Here is a 21,325-nt window from a genome sequence, read left to right as displayed (position 1 = left end):
AAATGATGGCTCAAATGAAGGGCTTTAAGCAGGGAATAAATTGTTCATGGGGAGTAAATTGCTAATGGGAAAGGGATAATCAAATCCTCCAGAACATGCTGAAAGTTGGAGTCTAACAGCCCAACCTCTTCCCAGCTCACAGAAGAGCAGAGGTCTAAGAGGATGGTTTGCCCCTGAAGAGATGCTGAGCCTGACTTGTCTTTTTCCAGGCAGGACCTTCTCCCCAGCCTCCCCCAGGGATGCAGGAGGTCTGGAGGCCTCCCCAGGACACCCATCCCTGTTTCCCATCTGTTCTCCCCACCAGAGGGCAGGGAAAGCCACGGTTACTTCTTGGCCCTCCTCTTACCTGTCTGTTTGGCCTCAGTGCAGATTTCAGCAAACGGCCTGTGTAAGAGACAAGCAGGGTCAGCTCAGGGGACCCCCCCTCCTTTCTCCCCACAGCCAAGACCCCCACCCCGAGCTGATCGCCTGCCTGCATGAGGATGGGACACGGAGCCTCCCCACTGCTCCCTGGAGGAGAGAAGCAACCCCAAATAATTCAGCTGGGTCTCTGAGCCATCCCCTTATCTGCCCCTGTGCCCCTTCCCAGCATCATCATCACAGAATCACAGCATCACAGAATCCCAAGGGTTGGGAAAGACCTGGAAAGCTCACCCAGCCCAGCCCCACTGCCAGGCACCCAGAGCACATCACACAGGAACGTGGCCAGGGGGGTTGGAATGTCTCCAGAGAAGGAGACTCCACAGCCTCTCTGGGCAGCCTGGCCCAGGGCTCTGGCACTCTCACAGCAAAGAAGTTCTTCCTGAGATTCCCATGGAACCTCCTGGGCTCCAGTTTGCACCCACTGCCCCTTGTCCTGTCACTGGACATCACTGCACAAAGCCTGGCTCTGTCTTCCTGACACTGCCCTGAACAGATTTGTGCCCATGGATGAGGTGGCCCCTCAGTCTCCTCTTCTCCAAGCCCAACAGACCCAGCTCCCTCAGCCTTTCCTCAGCAGGGAGATGTTCCCCTCCCTCCAGCATCTCTGTGGCTCTGCCCTGGGCTCTTTCCAGCAGTTCCCTGTCCTTCTGGAACTGAGGGGCCCAGAACTGGGCACAACATTCCAGATGTGACCTCACCAAGGCAGAACAGAGGGGGAGGAGAACCTCCCTTGCCCTACTAACCACCCCCTTTCTAATGCACCCCAGGAGGCCCTTGGCCTTCTTGGCATCACCTCAAACTGCACAAGGAAGAGGATCAACTAGCCCTGCTGAGGCTTCTCCGTGCCCACCCCATGGCTGAGCTGCTCCCTGAAGGGCAGGGCAGCAGGTGCTGGGAATGGAGCAGGTCCTGGCAGGTAGGTGCTGATGTGACTCACCCCGCTCACAGCTGGAGAAGCCAGGGCAGTGCTTAATGGACAGAAACCTTCCCAGGTGACAGAGCTGGGGAACTTACTGGAGCTGGTTGATAATCACCATCCGGATGCTCTCCCGGGCCTTCAGGATCTTCTCCAGCCGGTGGATGTCGTAGGTGTTGGGGTTCCTGAAGGGGATGTCATCTGGCAGCCCCGTGACCTCCACAGCGTCAGGACTGTCCCTGATGAGTTTATAGGGCACCATGACGGGCCGGTTCAAGCCCAGAGCTTCTCCTGTAGCAGCAGAGCAGAGGACAACACACCAGCTTTACCCCCCAGGGCTCTGGATCCAACCAACCGAAGGACCGAGAGCCCTGGGGGGTTGGAAGCAGATGAGCTTTAAGGTCCCTTCCAACCTAAACCACTCTATGATTGGGTGACTCTGTGACACCATGGCTGCTGTGGTGCCCAACCTCTGCTGCAGCCACGTCCCTGCCCCATGTGTTCCCTTCTCCGTGAGGAGAGACTGACTGCAAGAGCCTGATCTCCCCTTCCATCCCTGCAGCCCCCAAACCTGGAGGTGGGAGCTGTTGCTCAGCCACGTTCCTGGCTCTCTCTGCAGGGTGTTTGACCCTGGAGCCCACCTGGTGTCTTGTGCTCCCCAAACTGTGCCAGGACCACGGGAATGCAGGGATCTGCTGTGGGCTCAGCCCTCACGTGGGGTGGGTGCTGCTGAGCTGGGGATGCTCAGAGCATCCTCCCTGGGGAGCTGTGCCTGGTGCTGCCACCTCCAACGGGGCCAAACCAGCCCCAGAGCAGCAGGCAGCCCATGGTCATGGCTTCATGCAGGGGTGGCAATGAATGACAGATGCTCTCTCTGTTACCTTCTCTGAGCTGCCAGCAGCACCCAAATCAAACAGGGCTCGTGGGAAGGGGGAGCAGCCTGGACAAGGGGAGCCCTGAGGACGGAGGGCAATGACATTCCCCACCACTTTCCTATCATGTTGGCTCTGTTCCTGCTCCTCAGGCAATGATTTTGGGAAGACAGGCAGGATACCTACACCAAAGTCCTGGGGTGCCACTCAGTCACCACGGCCTGACCCTGGGGACCCACAGGTTCAGAAATAACTGCCCAGCATGTCCACAAGTCATGCCTGAGCAGGGGCAGCCCATGCCCGTGGGGCTGGGACAGTGACACTGCTCAGGGCACAGGGTGCCTGGCTCCTGTGCTCCCCCCACCTGGCTCCTGTTCCTGCTGTGCCTTTTCCAGGCTGGAAGGTCAGCTTTGCTAGGCAGCACAAGGAGCCTGCAAAACAGCATTTTCAAACCTCCTTCAGTCTCCTGACCTCCTTTTGCTCCAGCCAGCTTTTCCCCAACCATGCCCCACGTTGGGCTGCAGCTCCAGCTTTGCTCCCAGCCTGGCAGGCTGAGCAGGCAGGGCCCTGGCACAGGGCAGGCAAGCTCAGCCCACACACCACAGCTCAGGACACCTTAAAAACACATCAAAGGCTGATGCCAGACTGAACAAACCCTGCTCCTCGACTGCCTTTTTCCATCCTCCCTCCCCTTGCCAAGGATGAGCTGTCAACAAGAAGGTCACGGTCCCACCTGCCAGGAGCAAGACACAGGAAGGTCCCCAGGGACAGGCTGTAATGGGAAGCAGTGGGATGGAGGCTGTGCTGCAGCAGGCTGCTGTGTGCTCAGCCTATAAATAGAGGCCTTCAGTCGAATTAATTTTAACTCTGGCTGCTGTCAGCAAAACCAAACCCGCCCGGCGACGCGCGCGGACGGGAGACTCACCGTATTTTTCATTGAAAAGCTCTTTCACTTGCTCCCGGAGAATCACCTTCTCCCCCAGCCTGTTGGCATCATCCTCATCTGCAGAGCAAAAAAAAAAAAAAAGGACAGGCAATAAAATACCCTGTTGGTGTTGTTTTTTTTTCCCCTGAGCCCCCAGAAAATCCATCCCACCGTCACAACGCGTGTCCTTGTCCCTCCGCCCCGGCGCGGGGACAGCTCTGGGGTGGTTGCTCTGGGCTGACACTTGGTGTTGTCACCTTTTGCAGTCATGCAAAATAGCTCTAAAATGCTGCCCAAGCTGCCAGGGCTGGGAGCCTGTGCCACCCCAAGCTGCCCCTGGCAGGGCTGGGAGCCTGTGCCACCCCCTCGGCTGTGCTGTCAACGCCTGCAAAACACCCAACACGCCGCAGCCTCCGGTCCCCGGTGCCTCCAGTGCTCCCACGAGCCAAATCAAGGGGTGAGATGGTGCTTTTATAGCTGGGCTCCTAAGCACAGTATTGTTTGATGATATGCCATAAAAACAGCTTGGCTTTACTGGCTTTTTAATTATCCTCATCATGCCAAAAACAGTTTCTCCTCTGTCCTCCCGTTTCAAACGACGTGCTTATGGCAGTAGAATTTTTCCCCCCAACTATTCACCATCCTCAGGGGGCTCCAGGAAAAACAACTAGGGTCAAAACCAGCCCCCCCTTGATGCTTTTTCATCCCTCAGGTCTAAAGCACAGACTGGATCAACCTCACCCACCTCTGGCTGGGATCACCCCTCCAGCAGAGCCTGCTTGGTGGGGTTTTCCTCAGGCCAAGCATCCCCACCAACAGCCTCCCTGAACCCCAGGCAGGTGTTTGCACTCAGGAAACCCAAGATTCCAACCCCAAGATTTAAAACATCAAGGTGAGGGCTGCAAACCTCAGCATGAGGGCTCTGAGCATCCTCTGTCTCTCCTCTGCAGCTATTTAAATGTGATTTTGAGCAAGCACAGGATTTGGATTCTGATTTTGAGCAGCCACAGGATTCCGATTTGGCTTCTAAGCACTCAGATGGCTGGCAATTTTGTTTGAATCACAAGTGGGAAACCTGAATGGAGTCCCTGCCTCCCTGCACAGGGCCCAGCACCCTCAGCAGAAACCACCTGCCTCAGCCACCCTGCTGCTGAGGGTGCCTGAAAGAAGCAGCTGGCACCCTTCAATCTCAAAAAAAGGCCTCAAAAAAGCCTCTTCTCCACCTGGAAAACAATAGTTTTGTCTGGATATAACTAGGGGGAGGGAAAAAAAGGGAGAAGTTTCTGTGAAGGAACTTTTTGACATGCTTCAAATCCAGAAATGGCAACAAAAGAGCTTGAAAGGGATGAAGCAAAAAAAGAAACAAACCAGAGAAACAAAATAGAAGAAAAGCAAGTAAATGTCATCAAGGAGCTCTGAGTTGAAGAGCCAAGACCTTGCTGCTCCCAAAGCCACAGCAGGCCAGGGGGGACAAACCCTGGGGGCTCCCTCTGTGACTTCCTTGTCATTGATGCTCAGTTTCTGGGCTGTGCACACACACCCCTGTGGATGTGTAGATGGTAGCAGACAAAGAAACCTCCAAATTCAGTGTTTTCACCCATTTAACTCTCTGGGAGTGAAAAACACAGCAGCTCTTTCCTTCCTGCTCACGCCCTGAGCAACCTGAGTGCAAGATATAAGATCCCAAGGGGGTTTTTCCACCTTGCAGTGGGCAGGACTCCCCAAATTCCCATCCAAGAACATAAACAAGTGCCATGAAAAACCTGGAACTGAGCAAGCATCACAGAGAAGGCAGAGAGGAGGCTCCAGCTGGAAGCACAGCTTCCCAGGGACCTGCACCTCCATCCCCAGGGATCTCCATCTACCTTGGAGTTTAGCCATTTGCATTTGGGAAATGATCAGCTCTGGGAAACCATTGGCACCCCTGGGATGTGCCAAGTCCTTCCCACAAATGCAGGCTGCTGGCTGCAGCTTTCTGCTATCCATTTTATTGGTTTTAAGTTAAATAATAGTGATTTGACTCATTTTTTGCCTGATCCTGCTGACCCGACCCGAGCAGCCCTGCTCCCCCCATACATACAAAGGGTGACATTTTCAAAGCACCAGTTTCTCTTTCCAACAGGACTTGCCAGAGCCTGACACATCTTTTAGAAACACCAAGTTGCATTTTTAGTGGCCATTAAGTCTGGGGTTTAGGTGCCTGCTGCTGGACAGCAGGATCCAAACCACCAAAACACTCCCTATTCTTCCAGTGACTTTCAAAAAACCACAACCAAACCAACCTCAAGGTATCACATGGGTAAATAATGGTTCTCTCTGGGTTCGTGATGCCCTGTGCCCTGATCTTTGCCATGAAGGCACAGAAGGGCAGGGCATCTGGTGGAGCTTTCAGCACCAGCACCCCTGGGTGCTGCTCCAGGTGATGAACAGAGAAGCATAGAATGGTTAAAGTATGGAAGGGACCTTCAAGATCATCATTCAAGCAGGTTCCAACCCCCCCTGCAGGTTCCAACACCTCCCACCAGCCCAGGCTGCTCCAAGCCCCATCCAACCTGCCCTTCAACACCCCCAGGGATGGGGCAGCCACAGCTTCCCTGGGCAGCCTGGGCCAGTGCCTTCCTACCCTCATGGTGAAGAATTTCTTCCTGATGTCCAACCTAAATATTCCCTTTTTCAGTTTAAAACCACTACCCCTTGTACTATCACTACCCTTTCTGGTGAAAAGCCCCTCCCCAGCTTTCCTGGAGCCCCTTCAGGCACTGGAAGCTGCTCTAAGGTCTCCCTGGAGCCTTTTCTTCTCCAGGCTGAACACCCCAACTCTCCCAGCCTGTCCCAGAGCAGAGCTGCTCCAGCCCTTGGATCACCCTCATGGCCCTTCTCTGGACCTTTTCCAACAGGTCCAGCCTGGCCTCCCGTGCTCAGGGTAACAATCTGCCATCATCCCAACACCCAGCATGAAGCCTGTTTCATGGGCAAACAGCCAGAGCCCAACACTCTCCCAACAGGAAAGCAACTCAGGTCCCTCTTCAGGCAATTCCAGCTGTATCAGAGCAACACCCAGCCAGGCACTGGGCATGGTTACAGCTGCCAGGATCTGGCCCTGGCCCTTCAGAGGATCAATACCCTCCTGTGTCCACCCTCCAGCTCCAGTGGGTGCTGTTCAGTAACTCCTCCACATAAATCCAGAACAAACCCACTGATTTACTGAGGCTGTTCCACAGCAACTCGGGTTCAAGTCCAGCTGGAATCAGCTCAACACGTGCACATTTGCAGAGCCTTAAGCCAGGCAATTAACATTGAGACATGCAGCCAGAATCCCAGCTGATGGGAATAAAGCTGGATCTGCTGGAGATAAGCTGTGCCCTGCCACAGATACAGGCAGCAGAGCTCTTCTTCACTCCTGTGAATTAGTACAGATGTTAAATCCCCAGAGCCTGCAGGACTGCACAGCAACCCTGGCCCACAGCATGTGTTAAAGCAAGGCAAAAAAACCCCAACAAACCCCAACCCAAGCTTTCCTTGTGAGTGGCAAGTGGCATTTTTAAAAACAAATCAATTGCTTGGACACGTGGATGAACTGAGGATGAGGTGCCAGGTGGGTTTGTCTGGAGCAAATCCAGCCCCTGATGCCCAGGGACTGCAGCAAGTGCTGGGAAAGGCAGAGTTACAGCTGATTGTAACAACAATAAAACACTGTTAAACACATCCTGCATCAGGCAGTTCTTGGCATCACAGGGACACAGAGCAGAGAGGAAAACAAAACAAACAAAAAAAAAATACCTGAAATGTGGGGGGTTTAAGACATTTTCATTCCCACATTCAAATGCAAGTGCATTTCTTGTCTGCTACCATCTAGGAAGCACCAACTGAGCTACGTACCATGCAAGGCAGCGTAGGCTTTTTCCAAGGATGTTATCCGTCTAGGGGCTACAGTGCAAGTTAACAGAAGACAAAAAAATAAAAAAGAGAGAGAGAGAGAAAGAAAAAAGAGAGCCATGAGTGCTGCAGCTTGGTTTCTTGGTCACAAATAAAAGCAAAACCCAGGATGACACTGTCCCTAGCAGCTTAAAATTCCTCTGGTCCCGAGGCCCCGTGGCACAGAGATGGTTTTGGTACCTAATAACTGCCTGGTGGGATGGGTGGGTGGGCTGGGCTCTCCACCACTCCCCAGGGACCTGTTTTGGGGTGTGCTTGAGCCCCCTCAAGCTGTGTCACACTCCTGAGTGGCTCAAGGTCTGCAAGAGCCCAGGGATGTGCAGCTGAATTGCAGCACCTGGGGCACGGGCCAGAGCAGCAGCAGTTGTGCTGCCTGGCTGTGTCAGAGGAGGAAAAATAGATCTGAGGCTAAAGCAGATGAAAAGCAAACAGGGAAATGGTGTCAGCTCTGCAGCAACAGGGGAAAGCAGGAGAAAAAGAGATCCCTAAGGAGAGGCTGCTGCTCACCACCGACTCTAAAGAAGACAAAAAAATAAAAAAGAGAGAGAGAGAGAAAGAAAAAAGAGAGCCATGAGTGCTGCAGCTTGGTTTCTTGGTCACAAATAAAAGCAAAACCCAGGATGACACTGTCCCTAGCAGCTTAAAATTCCTCTGGTCCCGAGGCCCCGTGGCACAGAGATGGTTTTGGTACCTAATAACTGCCTGGTGGGATGGGTGGGTGGGCTGGGCTCTCCACCACTCCCCAGGGACCTGTTTTGGGGTGTGCTTGAGCCCCCTCAAGCTGTGTCACACTCCTGAGTGGCTCAAGGTCTGCAAGAGCCCAGGGATGTGCAGCTGAATTGCAGCACCTGGGGCACGGGCCAGAGCAGCAGCAGTTGTGCTGCCTGGCTGTGTCAGAGGAGGAAAAATAGATCTGAGGCTAAAGCAGATGAAAAGCAAACAGGGAAATGGTGTCAGCTGTGCAGCAACAGGGGAAAGCAGGAGAAAAAGAGATCCCTAAGGAGAGGCTGCTGCTCACCACCAACTCTAAAGCGATGAGCGATCTCAAAAGGAAATTAATTCCCTGGGGAAAAGCAGCAGTGATGGGGGCAGGGCCAGGATTTGAATGATGGGTCAAGGGAGGAAGGATCACACTAAGGGCAGGAGCCCCGGGGAGAGCTGGAGGGGTTGGGGTGGGGGAGACAAGGGCTGTGGTCACAGCACTGGGGAGGCTCCTGTAGCAAACCCAAGGGGATGGGAACAGAGCAGGGGGGTGTGTCCAAATCTGCAGAGAGCCCAGCAATCTCCAGTATTTCAGATGTGAATTTCCAAATCAGAGGCACCAAAGGAACAAAAAACACCCCCGAGTCGCTGGGTGACAGATACCCTGCCCCAGGGACACCCTGCCCCAGGGACACCCTGCCCCAGGGACACCCTGCCCCAGGGACACCCTGCAGGCAGCACCCACCGCGCAGCGCTCAGGCGAAGGTGCCGAGCAAAGGGGGGAGATGCAGCTGGGAAAGCCAAGCCAAGAGGGAAAAAAAGGTCCTGCCATAGCTCCTGTCAAGGAGGAATGCAGGCAGGAGCACGGGCAGGAGCACAGGCAGGCAGTGAGGAAGAGGAGCACACAGTGAGGATGAGGAGCACACGGCAGCATCGGTCCCACACGGAGCAGAAATGGTTTCAGAAGGGCAGGGCAGCGCTCGGCCCAGTGGGCTGCAACTCACAGGCATTCTCAGCACTTCAGGTGAAGATTTCAAGGTACCATTATGAAATCACACTGATTAAGAAAGATAATTAAAATTTCTTGCCCTGGTGACCCAGATGTGCTGCTCAGCCTCAGCCACGGGAGGCAGCCCACCAGGCTCGCGGCAGCACAGGTCCCAGCACATCCCCAAGTGCAGGGTCAGAGCTGGGTGGAGCAGCACTCATCTGGATGAGCACCCTGAAAAAAGGGGGTTTGGGGCCTCTGTAGGACGAGACTGGGTACAAGGCTGGCTGGGAGCAGCAGGGAAGCAAAACCAAAGCAAACACAAGGGCTGGGACGAGCAGGGCAATGGTGATGCCCTCCCGTTGGAACGAGGATCCCACACAAGCAGGTGAAAGGGAAAAAGAAACAAAAACTGGGTCAAGAAAAAGGTGACTGGAATCCCAGAGGTGCTTAAAAAGAGGCTTTGAAGCTCCAGATCTACTCATGGTACCTGCTTGATTCTCCATCTAGAAACACTGACCAGCTGAGCACTAAAGAAAGAATTCACCCCAGGTAACAGCAAAGCGGATCAGGAGGAAAAACAACCCAGCTGCTCCCACAGGGGTTCAACATCAGGGCTGGGAGGGGGGTGAAGGGAGAGGGACTTGGACCTCAAAAAAAGCAACCTGGTGATGGAACAAGATGCCTCAGCTCCCATCACTGCCTCATCAAGCACTTTCCTCTCTTCTTTTTATCTTGCTAGGAGTTTCCAACACCAGGCACAGCTCATCAAAGTCTCGCGGAGGATTGTGCTCTTGTGATTTAAACAAAATAAATATATAGATATGAAAAGGATGCCTGGATGTGTGGTGGGGTTTTTTCTTTTTTTTTTTTTTTAATTAAAGAACACTGCCTGCCCTACTTTATTAATTGGAGTATGGGAAATAATCTATCAGGGTGGTAGGGAGTTTGGGGAATAGGACAGATGGAGCTGCTGTAAATTTTCAATCAAAGCACATAAAAATTAACATACAGAAAGACTTTTTGTGTATGTGCAAGATTGCTTATGCTTGATACATACATTGGTTTTTTTCTTTTCAAAGGCTCAAATTAAGCCTGTTTTGTATCTCTGTGCCTCAGAAAAAGAAGAAAAGAAAGGGTAAGTGCTGTGTTTATAGCACTGGAGCTTCACCCCTGCTCTCCCGCTTCTGTTTTAATGCCAAGAGAATGTTCTACTTTGAGAAGGGGTTTGGAAGGTCTTTTTTGGTAGAGCAGAGACCAGGAGTGGGAAGAAAAGAAATTGGAAATCAAAAGGAAAATCTCTGGATGCCAGGAGGGGTTGTGCTCCTGGGTCAAAGCCCCTGGGAACCCACCAGGGTAAAGCTCTGGCAGAGATACCAGTGACCTCGGGGCCATTGTCCCACCTTCCAAATCCTCAGTGCTGAAAGTGGCTGCAGCCACTGACCTTCTCTGGGTGCTGGGCAGCAGCACCAGCTTTCTTCTTCCAAAAAAACCCAGCCTCATCCCCCCCAGAAACCCACCATCTTCTGCAAACAGCATCCCTGCAGCCACACATCCCCCAGCCAGCTCTGCACCAGCAGCCTCACCCCCCCACTGAGACCCGTTAAGGGGGGGAGATACCATTTCGATAGAGAAACTCCAGATAATCTTCAGGAAAAGCATGGTTGGCACTCAGATTATATTGAAACCATTTAATCTCTTCCTGTCACACTTCAAAAATAAAAAAAATGGGTGTCCCCAAAAGAGAGATAAGGAGACCAGTCCTCCACCACCCAGCAGTTATCTGGGCTGCTCCTTGCAATTCAGAAGGTGCACAACTTGTTTAAAGCAAATGACACCCTGTAATTTAACCTAAAGGCAACTAAAATCACCCCATAGTGGTTCTTTTTTTAATATTTTATGAAATTTCCCTTAAAATGTGGCTCTTTGTGCCATTTTTTTGGCCAAAATGAGGCACAAAATACCATAACCTCCTGGATATTTAAGCAGTCACCTCCTGGGCCTTCCAGCTTTTATAGACACCTTTGCAATGCCATCCTGCTTGGGAGTAACTTTCATTTTAATGCTCCTCTGCAAAATAAAAGTGATTTTCCTTGATTTTCTTTTTAATGCCAAGCATGCCCTTCTGCTGCTGCTCTTCATTTTCCATGGCAAGACTTTGCTACACGAGACTGAGGGAAAAAGAACACTCTGAAATTTAATTCTTTGAATGATCTATGACTGGTTGGACATCATTCATTTTATTAAGGCAGGTGAAAAGTGATCAAGGCCAAGGCAGTGACTGGGCCACCGTGTTGCCACCATCCCCTTTGGTGGAATGGGGTGGAAAATCATAGATTGGTTTGGGTTGGAAGAGACCTTCAAGATCATCCAGTTCCAACCCCCTGCATGGGCAGGGACACCTCCCACCAGCCCAGGTTGCTCCAAGCCCCATCCAACCTGCCCTTCAACACTGCCAGGGATGGGGCAGCCACAGCTTCCCTGGGCAACCTGGGCCAGGGTCTCAGCACCCTCACACTCAAGAATTTCCTCCTCATGTCTCACCTAAATCTCCCCTCTTCCAGTTTCAATCCATTCCCCCTCGTCCTCTCGCTCCCTGCCCTTGTCCAGAGTCCCTCCCCAGCTTTCCTGGAGCCCCTTCAGAACCTCCAAATAGCTTTTTTCCCAAGGAGACATTCCACAGGGATAGTCTGACTCTTAGAAATACTTCAAAATCCTGGAATTGTCTCCAAAGATTTAACAAATATACAACATAGTCTATAATACATTGAGATGCCAAGTAAGAAAAACCCCTCACCTGCCACTGCTCTTATTTAAAACCCTGTGTTTTAAAGCCCAGCCCTGAGCCCAGCAGGGATGCTACAATTCCTTCCTACTCAGGTACCACAATATCCAGAGAAAAATAGGGCTCTGGGTTGGTGCTAGTGCAGGGCAGCCCGTGGTGGGAACGTGCAGCTGGAGGAGGAGGGGAAAAAAATGTTGTGCATCAAAGAGAAAATCAATTTTCCTGTACATCTCTATCCATCAGGGCTGTGTTTCCAAGCCAGCTGGCAGGGTGAAGTATTTGCCTTCTGATGTGCTCCTTTGTTAGTGGGGTGATTTGTGTCAGATCAATGTCTCTTAACGTGATTATCCCGGGTACAGAAGAAGGGGAAGGAGCGATGGTGGGAGGAGCAGATACATCCTTGGCTCACTCCAGGGTGACAGGCACATCATGCCATGGAAAACCAGAGCTCTGCAAAACTTGCACTTCACCACAGATTTATTTAAGGTCCAGCTGCTGTGAGCTGGCACCTTGTTGCTTAGGACCAAGATGGGTAGTCTAGGGCCCAGGTAATAGAATCACAGGATGGTTTGGGTTGCAAAGGACCTTAAAGAACATCCAGTCCCAACCCCCTGCATGGGCAGGGACACCTCCCACCAGCCCAGGTTGCTCCAAGCCCCATCCAACCTGCCCTTCAACACTGCCAGGGATGGGGCAGCCACAGCTTCTCTGGGCAACCTGTTCCAGGGTCTCATCACCCTCACAGCAAAGAATTTCCTCCTCATGTCTCACCTAAATCTCCCCCCTTCCAGTTTCAGTCCATCCCCCCTTGTCCTCTCCCTCCCTGCCCTTGTCCCAAGCCCCTCCCCAGCTTTCCTGGAGCCCCTTCAGGCACTGGAAGCTGCTCTAAGGTCTCCCTGGAGCCTTCTCTTCTCCAGGCTGAACACCCCAACTATCCCAGCCTGTCTCCAGAGCAGAGCTGCTCCAGCCCTGGGATCATCTTCACAGCTGTTCTTTGGACTTGCTCCAACAGCTCCATGTCCTCCCTGTGCTGGGGGCTCCAGAACTGGATACAGTTCTCCAGGTGGGCAGAGTAGAGGGGGAGAATCCCCTTCTTTAACCTGCTGGCCACACTCCTTTTGATGCAGCCCAGGATACAGCTGGCCCAGGTCCATGGAGGTCTCAGGGGAGCTCTCATGGACTTGGCTGGACCACCCACAGGGATGCAGAGGGCAGGATGACACTCGGACTGTGCCCTGGATTGAATTTCCCTGACATCTCCACTTCTGCTAGAGCCCTCTTGGGCAGCCAACACCTCTTGGCTGTTCCCAACGAGGGCATACAAATGTTTTCCTCTCTGTCCTATTTGTCTTCCCTAAATTGGGCCCTCCCCGTGGAGCAGGGCCAAGGAAATGGGAAACCATCAATAAAGACAACTTTCTTTGCACCCATCTGTGCTCTTCCAACACTCATCATCACAGACATTTAAAACCCAGACAGGTTTTTCACCCACGATTCTAAAAGCAGCTCTCTTTTCTGGGCAGCCTAGAAGCAAGACACAGAGCTCTACAGTGACACAGGGGGAAGGACGTGGCTCCAGGGAGGTGGTTTCTACAGCAGGGTGCAGAGCCCACCCTGGACATCCCATCCTCTCTTCTCCCACATTTTCCCTGGTGTATCCACAGATGGAATTGCCCACAAGCCAGAGAGGCTTTTCACTGCCAAGCTGCTGCAGCCCAGTGCAGACCCTGTGGTTAATCATCCCCTTCCCACAACCCTCCCTCACCACTGAACCCACCAGCTCACTGCAACACTTATTTATTTTAAGAAAACCAGCACTTTTAAAAATCCAAACCACAGGTCCCTGCCCTAGATTAGCTCTTATAAAACTGTTATTTCAAGGCAACAGCATCTAGACCAAGGGGTGATGCTAAGATCAGCTGATTTGGCCAGGGGAACCTCAGTAAGTGCCCCAAACCACAACCAAACCAAAGTGGGAAGCCCAGGAAAGTGAAGTCAAGGGCAACCTTCCTCCAGCTGATAAAATTACTGCACATCATCTGCAGCCTGCAGATCCCTGACCACCACCACACACTTGGCCCATGCATTGCTTAGGGAAAAAAGGCATCATCTCTTACCAGGTTTGGGGATGAGTCCTTGAAAAGGCCTGTAAACCAAAAAAATCAGGAAAAAGAATGAAAATGGAATGCCATTGGGAAGCCAACACCCTGGCTCCAGCCTCCTGCCATGGCCCAGGGAGGGTTAAGGAACCAGCCTGTCCCTCACGTGCTCTGCAGGGACAGGGACACAGGGACACCCTCCCAGCATGTTGGTAAGAAGACAGGCAGTGTGACCCCACAAGAGGGGAATGGAACCACTCTTAGAACCCAATTTTTCCCTGTCTCACCTGACCATGGTACAGTGTTAAAGTGCCCTTCCTCTCCCCACCTGCATCCATCCCCTTTGGCTGCAAGACCCACAGGGTCCCCCGGAAACCCGGCACCTCTCTGGGTGCTGTGGGACCCTGAGCATTGCCCTTGCACCACCAAAAACACCCACCAACGTTTCTCCTGTCTCCTAGAAAAGGGGCTGGGATTTCTCTGCCCACACAGCCCTTGTACTGAAGGCCACAGTTTCTCCCACGGGTGCCAACCCCACCACCTCCCCCAGCAGAGTCAGGAGGCAAGAGCAAGAGTCTCTACTTCATGGTCTCCTCCTTTCTGTCCACTCATTAGCTGCCAACTTAATTGCACTCTTGGGGGTTGGAGGAGGTATTTGTAGTCCTTACAGCCCTGCCCCACGGGGTGTGTTTAAGGTGGGCTCCCTCCTCCTCCCCTCTCACCACCCACCTTGTCACGGTGAACTTGATTTTATCGGCCACGGCCAAGATCCTCTCCAGGTTTTGGGAGCCAAAGGTGCAGGGCTTCCTGAAGGGAATGCCAGGGGGCAGCCCCTCTATAATCACTGATCCTGGATTGCTCTTGATCCGTTTGTATGGCACTTGCACAGGGTATTTAATCCCCAAGGCCTCACCTGGGAGAAAAGTGAGGAAGGTAGCGTCCGGGATGCCTGGGATCTGCCCTGGCTCTGGCTCCATCCCTGGCCCCATCGCAGCATGGCAAGAGCAGGCAGCTCCAGGCAGCACAGGAGTTTGATCAAGGACCAACATTTTTCAGGCCACAGCAGAGCTGGTGGGGCTGAGGAGACCCACACTGTGCTGTGGGATGAGACCCACGCAATGCAGGGGTGAAAAGGGAGGGGTGGAAAGGTTCTCTTTGCTGTGGGACATTATCTGGAGTTAACTTCACAGTCATGTGAGGTCTGGCAGTCTCTCCACAGTCTCTCAGGTCTGGCTGCAGGGCTGAGGCTATACATTTCCTTGGCTGTGCAGGAACCTGGAAACCTGCACGTGTCCTACCCTTGCCTAGAAAATGGGGATAACAGCATTTCCCTGCCTTAGAATCATAGAACTTCTCAGGTTGGAAAAGCCCCCTGGGATCACTGAGTCCAACCATCATCCCTGCTCCACAAAGTTCTCCCCTAAATCAGACCCACCAACACCACACCTTGCTTGATAAAGAACAGACACAGGGGCAGGCAGGCTAGGGGATGACCCTGTGGAGCACTGCAAAGTGTCCTGGGGACAGGAGGAGCAGCATCTACTCATCCCCCAACACTCCTTCGAGTTCTCACTACATCCCTCATTATTCCCTTCCCAACCTCCCACATCTTCCTGAGATTCACATGGAACCTCCTGTGCTCCAGTTTGCACCCATTGCCCCTTGTCCTGATGTCCCTGGACATCACTGCACAAAGCCTGGCTCTGTCCTTCTGACACTCACCCTTTACATATTTGTGCCCATGGATGAGGTGGCCCCTCAGTCTCCTCTTCTCCAAGCCCAACAGACCCAGCTCCCTCAGCCTTTCCTCAGCAGGGAGATGTTCCCCTCCCTCCAGCATCTCTGTGGCTCTGCCCTGGGCTCTTTCCAGCAGTTCCCTGTTCTTCTGGAACTGAGGGGCCCAGAACTGGACACAACATTCCAGATGTGGCCTCACCAAGGCAGAACAGAGGGGGAGGAGAACCTCCCTTGCCCTACTAACCACCCCCTTTCTAATGCACCCCAGGAGGCCCTTGGCTTTCTTGGCCACAAGGGCACATTGCTGGCTCATGGGCATCCTCCTATCCACCAGGACCCCCAGGTCCCTTTCTCCTACACTGCTCTCCAGCAGCTCAGCCCCCAACCTGGACTGGTACATGGTGTTTTTCTTTACTAATGAATGTTCTTCACGGAGAGGGGGTTCAAGAGCCCATCAAAAGGTGGCCAAGTAGGGCCAGCAGCAGAAGGGGCTGCAGCACTGTCCCCACTGTGGTGCACAGGAGCTGCCTCCACAGGAAGGAGAACACATTCCCATCCATAACTGCTCCCTCCACAGCCCCACCAGCTGCAACAAGTGGGAAGGGGGAGGAGAGAGAAATCACCCGGCAGGAAAAACTGAGAGGAGAGGGAGCGAAACATTCGGGAGGGGGTAAAAGGGGGGATTAAAATCAACTCCCACCCTGGTTTCTCACCATATTTCTTATTGAACAGATCCTGGACTTGTTCCCGCAGCGTGTTTGCGATGTCTATCCTGGAGAGCCTGGCATCATAATTTTCTGTAAAAGAAAGAAACAATTACGGGCTTCTGCTGGTAAATTAAAAGGCACTCGGTGACTTTTAAGTAATGCCATTTTCTAATTATAGGAAAGTCCTTATCTTGCAATTAGCTAATCTCTGGAGTGGGCCATTCAAAGCCCTTCACACACACAAAAAAATCAGCTCAACAGAAATATGTGTGTTCCCCCCCAGCCTGTTTGCTGAGAATAAAAAGCTGCATGAAATCGAAGATTTTGGTTGCGATAATTAGCGGTGTTGAAATAAAACACACTCCAGAGCCTCTCTGAAAAGCCAAAGCTTTTGAAAAGCCTCTGTCCTTCTCTGCAAACCCTCACAGGCCCAAGGGAAGGGCTGCTTGAGTCGGGCAGAACTTGTTCCCAGGTCCATAATCTTCTCACCATTGCTCCTTCCTCCGACGGCCGCGCCGTGCAGGACAGGAGAGGCACTTCACACAAACATCTCTCGGGTGGAAAAAGCCCCAGAAAAGGCCAACTCTGAGGCTTGGAAGACTTAATTATGCATTTCACAAGGGCAGATGGTGAGATAAGCAAAGCTGGTTAATTAGGGCACCATCCAGGGCAGTTCAAGCATCTTCCTTGGACCTACGGGACTGCCCAGCCCAGCTCTGCATCTTGCCTTCTGGTTGCCTGTCCTTCCCATCCTCTCACCCCACCTCCTCTGCCAACCCACCAAGCCCTGAAACCCACAGCTGCTCCCTTCCCACATCTGTTTGGTCTGAGCAACCCTCACAACAGGCACGGGGCTCTGCCTCAACCCCCCCCAGCTGCTTCCAGCCCCTCACCTTGGAAGCCCTGTCTCTTCACAGCGTCCTCCAGCAGCGCCTCGCTCGACTCCCTCTCGCCGGCGGCTGAGACAGAGGACAGAGAACAATTAGGATTCGTGGTGTCACCCAGAGGGGACACACAGGAGGGGGTTTCCAGCCAAAAAAAAAACGAGGTGGGGAGGGCAGGCAAGAGTCACACTGTAGGAAAATGCTCTCACTCCTCTCCTACCTAGTCCTTAAGGGCCCGGCTGCCGGGCGTCCTTTGGCTGCCGGGCTGTCCGACGCCGGCTCCTTCATGCCCTCTGCCAGCAGCTCCGGCCTGGAAAACAGGGAGAAGCAGAGAGCACCTGAGTGAGCTCCCTGGCCAGCAACACCCTGCAGCTCCAGCATCCCCTTGGACAATTCTCCTTCAGCCACAGCTCACCAGATCTGTCTGGTCAGTAAAGCTCCTGTGACGCAGCGGGGGAACTTTGAGAATAGTTTTCATGTTGATAGATTCTTAAGTGAGTCAAATGTGATGATTGCCAGGGTGAGGTTAGGTTGGTGATGGCTGAGCAGCTACAGACTTTTAGGAGAGACAGGCCCTGCACCTTTCTCAGGGATGGGAGAAGACATGCATGGCTCCTCTCAACACACAGCTTGCCCCAGAAATCATCACTTGGGTATCCGATGGTAAAACTGCAGGGAGGTGCCAGCAGGGCTCATGCCAAGCCACACTGAAGCTGTGCCACAGGGAGACGGGTCCGGGATGGGGACAGGAGAAACCCCAAAGTGTGGTCAGGCTGGCCTGGGAGCTGCTGGTCTGATGCCACAAAATCTCTGCACTCCCAATGCTATGACCTCTGCATTGCTCGGGTCAGCTCTCTACTCTGTAGAGGAGGTCAAGTCAGCATTTGGGTGAGAAACACCCCAAGATACCTAAAGACATTTTTAAATGCATCTCTGCTGGATCCATTCCCCCTTTCAGGGCAGTGCTGTTGTCCCCAGCACAAGGACAGCATCTTCCCTGATATCCACAGAATCCCATGTGTACAGCTGGACTTCAGCTGGAGCTGCTTCCCATGGGAAAAACCGCTGGGGCTTCCAGCCCCTCTCCTTGCCCCACACCTGAGCACCCTGAAGGTTAAAGCCTCTGGCTCCTTCACCCACCTTTGGGTGCTCCCTGCTGCTGCAGCCAAACCTTCGCAAAACTGGGTTAAAAAGCCCAAAAAACCTCAAGGGAGAGATGACACCATCACAACCACCTCCTGTCAGGGATGGCTCCAACATGGCAACAACCCTTGGTTGCTTCTCATCAAGGAAATCTATCAAAGGTGACCAAGTGATGGATGTTCCCCAGGACACTGCACAGAGCAGGAGCTCCAAGCAGGAACATCCTTCCCAAGGGATGGTCACTCCACCTTCCTTTACCTTTTAATGACAAACTGGATGTTGTTGCTCGCCTGCAAGATCTTCTTCAGCTTTGCAATCCCAAAGCAGTTGGGGCGCCGCAGCAGGATGCCCTCTGGCAAGCCCACAACAAACAGGTCCTCAGGGTACATCAGGAACTTGGAGTAGGGAACTTTGACTGGCTCTGATATTCCTATGGCTTTCGCTGTGTGGGGAACCAATCTCATTAGTTTGCTGCACCTCCACGTTGGGTCAAAGCAGCAGCAACGTGGGATGTTGGTGAGAGCTGGGTCAAATGACCTTTCTAAAGTGGGGTGAGCAGAGCATGCCAAGTGCCAGCCCCAGCACCAGGGTCACACCATGGCCATGCCATGACTCCCGTGGGTGAAAAACCCTCTCTCATGTTTCAAACAAGTGATGTAGGGAACCACTTTGGCCCTTGAAGGCTGAAGGTGACGGAGCAATTCCTGGGCTGCAGCCGGCAAAGAGGTATCAAGGAAACCAAGGAGAAGAGCTGCACTAACTAGGCCCAGGGAGATTTCAAATGCATTTGTAAGCTCAGCAGACAGCAAATGAACAAATTAGATTGCACCTTTACTCAGCTGCTGATTTGGAAATAGCAGGTGACATGTCTGAGCAATTAGGAGCTCCCCAGGGCAGGGGCCGGCACTCGGCACGATGAGCGGGTGTTAACGACCATCTCACCGTATCTCGTGTTGAACAAAATTTCAACTTGTTTCCTCAAATGACTTAAAACGTCCCCTATACCATCTGCAAAAGAGAAAGAAAAGAAAAAAAAAAAAAAAAAAAGAGAGAAATGCTCTGAGAAACCAGCTGCCTTTGGGGCAAGCAACGCACAGCGAGGTGAGCAGCCCCTGACCTCTCTGGCAGAACTGGCCCATGTGCTCTTCACACCTCCCAGATGGGTGCTGGTCCTCCAGCAGCTGCCTCCAAGCTCATTCCTGAGCAAGGAAGGGCAGTGATGCACCTGCACAGAGGTGTATCAAGCAAGCAAGGAGGGAAAAAAAAGGAGGTGCTAGGAGCAAGGACGAAAAAATACGGAGAAAAAAGTCAAACCCAGCAAGAGAGGAAAGGACAGTGCCCTTCCACACTGGGCTTTTCCAAGGCTGAATGCTTTGCTGATAAGGGAGCCCAGGACACCCAACCCTAAATACATCTGTTTCCATCCATCTTCCAAGAACTTGCAATCATGAGGTGATGCCCAGAGTTCATTGTACACTCACCTGATCCCTCCACCTGCTTTTCCTCGTGTCGTGACTCCTCGCTGGACCCCTTCTCTGTTCCTGTGAGGAAGAGGAGGGTTAGGGGTGGCCAGTGTTAGCAAAACTGGACTAGACAGAAGCAGCAGGTCTTTGAGTCCCCTGCAGTCACCCAACCACCCCCTCCCCTCACTAAGCTCTGAGCACACACCCCCAGAGTAGACTGGGGCTGGCAGCATCATGCCAGAATAAACCCATCACCTACATCCCTTTGGAGTGGGCTTCCTGGGAGAGATGAGACCCAGCACTTGGCACGAGGGAGGGCAGCTGCAGCACTGGCACAAATCCCCCCAAATGAAGGGTAAATCCCAGTCATGAGCTGGGGTCTGCAGTGAGCTGGGGCTAGAGAGCAGCTGGGAAGGAGCAATGGTGCTGGAAAAGCCACCAGAGTTTGTCTATCAGAGCTCCCAGCTGGTCTGACGGAGGCCACGACTCTGCCAGGGGGTCCTGACTCCACCACTTTGGCTCATAAATGTGATTTACTCATCTCTGACAGAGGCACCTCCTCCTGTGCCCTTGAGAAGCCTCCTGGACACTCCATTTCTGGTACCTGCTGCTGTTTCCAGGATGTAGCTCGACTCCTCCGTGTGCGCGGGCACAGGGTCGCGGATCTCGTCCGAGCCCGGCGATCGGTCTGCAGAGAAAACCCCAGGGGCTGCTTATGTCTGCATGATGGGGCCACTGTCCCCAAAACAGGGCTCAAAGGGTCCTGACCCATCAGCAAAGGCTGAGAGAAGGAACCCCCTCCACTCCCAGGCACCACGGGCTGCTCCAGGGTGCATCTCCCCTCTTCCATCCCGGGATCTCATCCCTGCAACGCACCTGACCCCTCAGCCTGAGGGAGATGAGCCAAAGTTTCTTCCTAACCCCAGTGGAAGGTGAAGGGCAAAAACAGTTCAAAACAACTGACTTGGCTTCATTCCACCTAGACACTCAATTCTGGCTTGAATAGTTAATGCTGCCTAGCTTAGCTACTCCACTGTGGGAAAACCATTCCACTAATGCTGCCTTCCTCCCCAGAATCACACCTCCTTGTGTTTCCCTTATGTAACCTGCATGTCCTCTTCATTTAAACCCTTCTCCCCTAATGCTGGGCTCTCCAACACCCTCCAAGTGCCATCCAAATTTAGCTTCAGCTAGCTTAAACACTTAAATCAGGTCACTTCTTAATCACCACCTCGCAGGATAAATAATCCAAATTTCATCAGTTTCTCCCTGTAAGGTGAGCTCCTCTTTCCTATTAATCCCCCCCCTGCCCTCAGCTGTGTTCCCTCTGGTTGAACTTGATCTTCAAATAAGGTGAAAAAAGGTGGACTCTGAACTTGAAGTGTGATCTACCCAGCACTGGAGAAGTGATAACACCTCCTCCTCCTCCTCACAGGCACCACCAGCTCACCAGGTATTAACTTTCCTCTCTTCCATTAGCTGCCAAGCTGAAAATTAAAATATTCTGATCTACTGCTGTACCTTGTTCCTTTTCCTTCCCCTATATTAAGTTCATTCTGTGATAACCCTGGAGTGACACCCCAGATATCACTGTGTGAAGGGGAATGCTGGGTGCAGCAGAGATGGCACTGGTGGGGCTGGGTGTCACGTCTGTCCTCAGCATCGCCCGCCCTGGGGCACATTGGGAGCCCTGCTGCTGCCCTCCTTCCAGTGAGATTATTAATTCATGTTTGTAAAGCACACTG

The 21,325-nt window shown here is 52.7% G+C and overlaps 1 protein-coding gene across 1 annotated transcript in view; it reads right to left on the bottom strand.

The window, feature by feature from the left end:
- Positions 1–21,325, bottom strand: part of GTF2IRD1 (GTF2I repeat domain containing 1) — a 47,843-nt gene that overhangs the window by 3,055 nt on the left and 23,463 nt on the right. The window contains exons 14-25 of the mRNA XM_010006070.1: positions 20,185–20,268; positions 19,599–19,652; positions 19,060–19,116; positions 18,376–18,559; positions 17,233–17,284; positions 16,984–17,038; positions 16,097–16,180; positions 14,376–14,559; positions 13,665–13,693; positions 3,137–3,214; positions 1,438–1,630; positions 347–384 (exon numbers count right to left, since the gene is read on the bottom strand). Of these exons, the coding sequence (XP_010004372.1) occupies positions 347–384; positions 1,438–1,630; positions 3,137–3,214; positions 13,665–13,693; positions 14,376–14,559; positions 16,097–16,180; positions 16,984–17,038; positions 17,233–17,284; positions 18,376–18,559; positions 19,060–19,116; positions 19,599–19,652; positions 20,185–20,268 (1,092 nt within the window). The remainder of the gene's footprint in view (positions 1–346; positions 385–1,437; positions 1,631–3,136; positions 3,215–13,664; positions 13,694–14,375; positions 14,560–16,096; positions 16,181–16,983; positions 17,039–17,232; positions 17,285–18,375; positions 18,560–19,059; positions 19,117–19,598; positions 19,653–20,184; positions 20,269–21,325) is intronic.

This window comes from Chaetura pelagica, unplaced genomic scaffold (genome assembly GCF_000747805.2).
Source record: "Chaetura pelagica isolate M959 unplaced genomic scaffold, ChaPel_1.0 scaffold49, whole genome shotgun sequence".
NCBI classification, from domain to species: Eukaryota; Metazoa; Chordata; class Aves; order Apodiformes; family Apodidae; genus Chaetura; species Chaetura pelagica.
The sequence above is the reverse complement of the archived record's forward strand: the minus strand, read 5'-3'. Positions and strand labels throughout refer to the sequence as shown.